The sequence below is a fragment of the Suricata suricatta genome, chromosome 10 (genome assembly GCF_006229205.1).
Source record: "Suricata suricatta isolate VVHF042 chromosome 10, meerkat_22Aug2017_6uvM2_HiC, whole genome shotgun sequence".
NCBI lineage: Eukaryota > Metazoa > Chordata > Mammalia > Carnivora > Herpestidae > Suricata > Suricata suricatta.
Window position 1 is genome coordinate 83954844 of NC_043709.1, and position 6864 is coordinate 83961707.

At 39.0% G+C, this 6864-nt stretch overlaps 1 protein-coding gene across 1 annotated transcript in view; it reads right to left on the reverse strand.

Moving 5' to 3' along the window:
- Positions 1 to 622: 622 nt before the first annotated feature.
- Positions 623 to 6864, reverse strand: part of LOC115305262 (ankyrin repeat domain-containing protein 26-like) — an 18769-nt gene continuing 12527 nt past the window's right edge. The window contains exons 5-6 of the mRNA XM_029955525.1: positions 3624 to 3694; positions 623 to 801 (exon numbers count right to left, since the gene is read on the reverse strand). Coding sequence (XP_029811385.1) covers positions 623 to 801; positions 3624 to 3694 — 250 coding nt within the window. The remainder of the gene's footprint in view (positions 802 to 3623; positions 3695 to 6864) is intronic.

Here is a 6864-nt window from a genome sequence, read left to right on the forward strand (position 1 = left end):
ATATCATTAAGCGTTTTAATTCTAACTTTAAAACAGAAGTCATTATATCTCTTGAATCTATGAATCATAATGAAAGTTGAATCACATAAGAGAACGTTAAAGTCACCTAACAGTGCCCTACTAGTTTCTATACAAATATCTCCTTAATATGGATGGTGCAACTGAAATCAGTACCAAGTTATACCATCATATTAAATTCAATGAAAATTAGATTTTAAGACACCACCAAAAATTCAGTCAGGGTTATAATTCCTATGCAGAAAAGATGTCCTATAGCAGGCCAAGGATTGTCACCTTTGGCACATCCTTCATGGATGGCTGGCCCTACGTTGTTACTGGGATCTTGGGTTTAAAGAGAGGTCCCACCATTCCTAGCTGGTTCAGAGTGGCTCACGGTGATCAAATGCTGGTACAAACAATGTGATTCATGCCATACACTTGATTTCCTTTGGGACACCAGGAATTTTGGTCCATGCTAAGGGGAGGGTGCCTATGAGATCAGCAGGGAATGAAAAGCTCGGGCATTGAGGAGCCTTAAGACTCGTAGTGGCAGACGCACTGCACATGTGCTGTCATCACCTGATGCGGGGGGAATTCAGCGCATCCTGGTTAACTCCACAGATTAAGGATTCCTGCATGCAGGCTCCGGGTCTCCTCCGGACCTCACTCCGTGCACCTTTTCCCCTGCAGATTTGCCTTTGTATCCACTCACCATCATCAACCACCGGCATGTGTACCACTCTGTGCCGAGTCCCCTGAGTCCTTCTAGTGAGGAATCAAATCTGGGTGTCATTGGGGTCCCTTTAGCACAACTGCGTTATATGAAATTTTTATAATTTGGGCCGATGTTTTATCACATCAGTCAGATGGTAGTTCACAGAATACCTTTCCTTGAAACTGTTTTTCTTAGTGATTGCCTTGAAAATTCCTATGTTCTCATAGATCCATTTTAAGAACGGTATAAAAGGAAGAGATGAAATAATGATGTTAGAAAACATGAAACAAGCAACAATCTTACTTTAATCAGAAAAATAAAACCAAAATCCTGATGATTGTCAATATGTTGTACCTTATAAAAAACAGTTAATTTCTTCAGGCGAAATAGGGCTCAATTCATTTTTCCAGTGGCAATGAATCAAGAAAGTAACAGGGATAATATAGAAAAAATAAAGCTATCATACCTAGTATAACAATATACTACGGATTCTAGTTCTTGGTTTCTTTTTCTGAATTTCTCATAAAATTAAAATAGCAGTTCATCAACTAAAGGCAGTTATTGAGAAAATAATCAAAAAGGCCAAAATATTGCCATCCAAGAGGTCAGATGAATTATCCACTCCACCTTGAAAATAGCAGATTTGACCATTAAAGACCAATAGGACTCCTTTGGTGCGGAGGGAAGCAAAGTGAGTTACCTTATATACAAATAGTTAAAAACGTGGTATTCTAATTGGCCATATATTCTTGGTAAGCCAGAGGTTAACAATTTCTGAAAAAAACATAAAAGCATTTCACATTAAAACTGCACCAGATAAAAATGGCTACATGATAATCCAGAAAAACGGCTTTCAATCTTGACAGATCATCCTCACCCCCACTGTCACTGTGGTACAGGTACAAAAATGTTTAGCCTAGGAACGTAATAAAATATGTGGTAGACTTTAGATTCAGGAGCCCATTATCTTAGAAGGAAATATACATATTTGTCAAACATGCATATGGTGGAAAACTGTTCAAATAGTAGTAGATTCCAAGACAATTTTCCTTAGGCTTTCTTTAGGGATGTAATTCAGGAAGGGAGGGCAAAAGGAGAGAGATCATAAGAAGGCAAATGAAAAGAAAACCGAAGAAAAGAAAGAGAGACAGCCCTAACCAAATATACTCAGAAATTCAGAAATCACAAAAAGCACAGAAACAAAAATAATCACGTAGTGACTTTTTCACTGACATCACTATAAATTTGAAAGTACTGAGAGCTGGTTTATTCTGCATATCACCTTACGTTTTCTCCATGTAATTATACTAGTTTTCTACAATAAAACATTTGAAAGAGGTCAGTTTCTTTTTGCTACTGTGGAAAATTGTTGAGATTTGAAATAATGTCTTGACCCCAAGTGTCTATTTCAATATTTAGTATCATAACCTTTTGACGAATGGCAACACCATATCTAATTCTAACAACATTACAGTGTCATGACAATTGTCCAACAAACTGAAGAAAATATTGTAAAGAGGTTAGCATGTCTCGTTCTGGATTTATTGTTGTTGTTTTTAAATGTTTATTTATTTCTTTTGAGAGACACAGAGCATGCATTCACATGGGAAGGGCAGAGGGAGAGGGAAAGGGAAAATCCCAAGCAGGCTCTTAGCAAAGAGCCCCACAGAGAAGTCTGACATGAGACTCGAACTCACCAATAGTGAGGTTGTGACCTGAGCTGAAATCAAGAGCTGGATGCTTAACCGACTCAGCTACCCAAGTGCCCCTCTCATTCTGTTTTGATTTACGAGGAATGAAGGTGATAATGCTGAGATCTTGTTGACACAATATGTAAAATAACTTATCCTTCTCAATGAGAGTTGTGTTTCCTCTGTACTAACGCTAGCTCTCTGTACAAAACAGCCTCCCTGGCATTGCCGCACACTCGCTAAGTGTTGCAGTTCTTCTTATCTGCCACTTGTTCACAGGACCAGGAAAGTATGGTAGATTTCCCAGTTTTGATGATGGCTCATTTTTTAATGAGACCAATCGCTACGTCATAATATTTACTAAATGTAATCTACGTGTAAACATTATAGAAAAGATCCATTTGTAGAGCAAGTGCCATTTGTTACTAGACGTTTCTGGAGGAAACTTTTAAAGCAGAGTAACTGAAAAGTCTTTTTTTCTTAGGGCACCTGCGTGGCTCAGTTGGTTAACCATCTGACCGTGGCTCAGGATATGATCTCGTGGTTCATGAGTTTGAGTCCCATATGGGGCTCTCTACTGCCAGTAGTGGAGCCTGCTTTGGATTCCCTTTCTCTCTACTTCTACCGCTCTCCTACTCGCTCTCTCTTTCTCCCTCAAAATTGAACCAATATTTAAAATTATGTTTTTCTTTTTTTTTAATTTTTTAATTTTTTTAATGTTTTATTTATTTTTGATACAGAGAGATAGAGCATGAGAGAGGGAGGGGCAGAGAGAGAAGGAGACACAGAACCGGAAGCAGGCTATAGGCTCTGAGCTAGCTGTCTGCACAGAGCCTGACGTGGGGCTCGAACCCACGAACATGAGATCTGACCTCAGCCGAAGCCGGGGACCCAACCGACTGAGCCACCCAGGCGCCCCCAAAATTATGTTTTTCTTATCTACACAATGATATCATATGGTATTTTAGGGATCATGAGTAAAATAAGGAATTTCTTTTCACATAATACTGACTCATATTTTCAATTATCTACAATTAACTTCTTAAATAGTTCTGAATGTAGACAGTGATGAGAAAAATGCAGAAAGAAAAAAATACACGTGCAACTGACCATGAGTGTTTTTTTTTTCCTCATGGTTATTTCATTACGAAAACTTCCTTACTCTGACTTTACCTATGTTAGGACAACCAAGAGCAATTCACAACAGAAAGTCTTACCTAGATGGCGACTTTGGCAAGAATTTTTTGATGTGTTGTCTTCTTGATGACTGGATATTCGGTGGCAATCGCTATGTATAATACAGAGTGGTAAATAATATTACTACTTTAATACTGATATGAAAGACATTTACCAAATATATCAAATTCTTTGACTATTTCAAATAATTATCTGAGCTAATATCAAAACTTGAATTACCCCAAATACTTCAAATGTGTATGTTCTATCACCTATTCATTAAGAATGGAGTTAAAGAAGAAAACTGTAAGATGATCGAGTCATACATTGAGGGCATTGTAGCTTAGTCAATAGGAATTAGCTTGCCATAATGGAAAGCGTTTTGAACTCAGAAGTCCTAGCTCTACAACCAATAGCTCTTTCTTCTTGGATAAACCACTTCTGTTTGGCTCAGAGTCTTCAGCTATAACGCAAGCATCTTACTGCCTTATTTTACAAGGTTGATAAGAGGATTTCATGAGATGTTATAAGCCAACCATGGCCTCGTTGGCAAAGTGGTACTCAGTTACTCAGGGAAGGACAATCTGAGACGTTCCATGACCTAAGAAAAGACGCTCCACAGGATTTAAAGCAGGGGTGGCTCAGTCCGCTAAGCATTTATCTCTTGATCTCAGCATAGGTGTTGATCTCAGGACCATGAGATCAAGCCACATGCTGGGTGGCATGCTGGGCATGGAGCCTACTTAAAAAAAAAGGCAGGGGTACAGATCTACTAACAAAGGAGAAAGTAAAGTCTGATCTGTTCCTGGCGCATTACTCGTACCTCTCTGACAGCTGAGAATGGACTCAACTACATTCTTCTGGCAGAAAAGACAAACAAGATCCTCAGTGGGTAACTCACAAAGAATGTCTGGGCTAAGATATGGGTCCTGCATAAGGTTTTTGAGTGTGTAGCAAAAGGGGTGTTGGCTAAAGCCAGGAGGCCAAGCTACCAGAACAGGGTGCTGGTGCTTTAGAATAGTCACTGACCATAGATGCATGTGTAATGAACTAAAAAAAAAAACTGGTAACTTTGAAGTCTAAGTGTGGATCAACATGAAGACTGACAAGTCTGGATCAGCAAGGGCATCCTGGGGACAAAGGTCAATCGTGACCAGACTGCAGAACCAAGAGCAATGCTGCAGCAACAGAACCAATGGAAACAGTAGGATGATTAGAATGTCCTTTTCCCCCTCCAAATGACTTGTGAAAGAGGACTGTCTCTGAGATCTGAGGGTGCTCCTTAGGTTCTTGGCCAATTCCAGGGACAGAGGACAGGAGATAGCCTTCAAAGTACAGGGTTTTCTACAAAACTGAACATTTATTTTTTTTTAATTTTTTTTTAAATTTTAACAAAGAAACCTAGAGAGACAGATCATGAGCAGAGGAGGGGCAGAGAGAGAGGGACACACAGAATCAGAAGCAGGCTCCAGGCTCTAAGCTGTCAGCACAGAGCCTGACACGGGGCTCCAACCCAAGAACTGTGCGATCATGACCTGAGCTGAAGTTGGACACTTAAACAACTGAGCCACCCAGGGGCCCCAAAACTGAACATTTCAAGACCCAAGAAACTAGTCATAAAAAACAGAGATGTGACATTCACTTAACCCCACGCATAGGGGTTACACGTGGAATGAAATGGATAAGGCTAGGATCCTTAAGGAGAATGGTCTCAAAAGTCCTGAGATCAAGAATCCTGAACCCATTCCTACTTCTAACTAGTCTAGTCCCTTACTTGATTTCTGGCTAGTGCTGTGGACTAACTCACTGCCATTCCAAAACTGCCTGAACCAAAGTATGAAATCCCACCTGTTACATATGAAGTAACAGGTCTATTATTTGAAACATCAGTGTAGTAATAACTAGCATTTAATATAAACACATAATAAACCATTTACAAAGGCGTATTCTTCTGCACTCCATCCATACATATCTTGAGAAAAGGCATCCCTATTGTGCTCAAGAAGAAGCCTGACTATATTTGCCGATTTAGGAGTTGCAGCAAATATGAGGGCTGTGCTAACATCACAGAGACATAACTTCACTCTTGGGAATTTAGAGTTCTTTAAACAGCCAGTCTGATATATTTTATCAGGTTAATATCTTGCCTGCCTGTACAGAATTGAGCATTTACATGGTCAAGTGTCCATCTTTGTAAACGATCTCCGAGGCTAAAATGAAGGGATGAAAAGGAAGCTTCTTGTCCCACTTGGGGAATAATGTATTATAGAAGATGCTAATTTAAGTCCTCTGATGAATGAGAAACTATGCTGAGGTCACTTCTCTGAATAGGTAAAGATTTTGAAAAACATTTTCCCATTTCTTCCTTCATCTGATACAGTGCATTTCAAAGCCATCTAGAGGTCAAGTAAGTATAAAACTATCTGCCGGCATAAAAGGATAATATTTTAATGCTAATGGTAATAAAGTAGCCATAATGATAGTTAATGATGCTGATAAGCATATGATAGGCACTCAATTAAATACCATTCTTGAAGACTATATGATTATCCTCCTTTTCCCATCAGGAAACTATTCATAGGTGATACGTAATGCTTCCAAGGTTACCATCCTAGAAAGCAGGAAAGCTAGCAATTAAACCTAGTCTTGTGTGAATCCAAACCCATCTCTTTTTTTTCTTAATCATTACCTATAACTTATCCTCATTAAAGGAAAAGTCCATTCAATTAACGTTATCTGTCATCTTTCTACCCATACCATAACAACAATGAAATGAAAACAATATACTGGTCTGAAAAAGAATAAAAACTGATGAACCAAAATTTCTGGTAATAGTACTAAAACATCACTTAGAGATCACATAACAACATCAGTATTCCTCAAGAAAAAAAAAAGGGGGGCTTTAAGGCAAAGATCATCCGAAAGGCAAAACAACTTCTATTTATGTTTAATATGCACCTTTATTTTTAAACATTTATTTACTTTTGAGACACAGAGCACAAGCAGGAGAGAGGCAGAGAGAGAGAGAGGGAGGCACAAAATCCGAAGCAGCTCTAGGCTCTGAGCTGTCGGCAAGAAGCCAGACGTGGGTCTTGAACCCATGAAATCATGAACCATGAAATCATGACCCAAGATGAAGTTGAGAGTGTCATGCTGAGCGAAGTAAGCCAGGCAGAGAAGGACAGAAACCATATGTTTGCACTCATAGGTCTAACAGGAAATATTCAGAATGATCTAGCTTCAAGAAAAGCAAGCAGTTAGTAGTGCTTAAGAATTGATTCA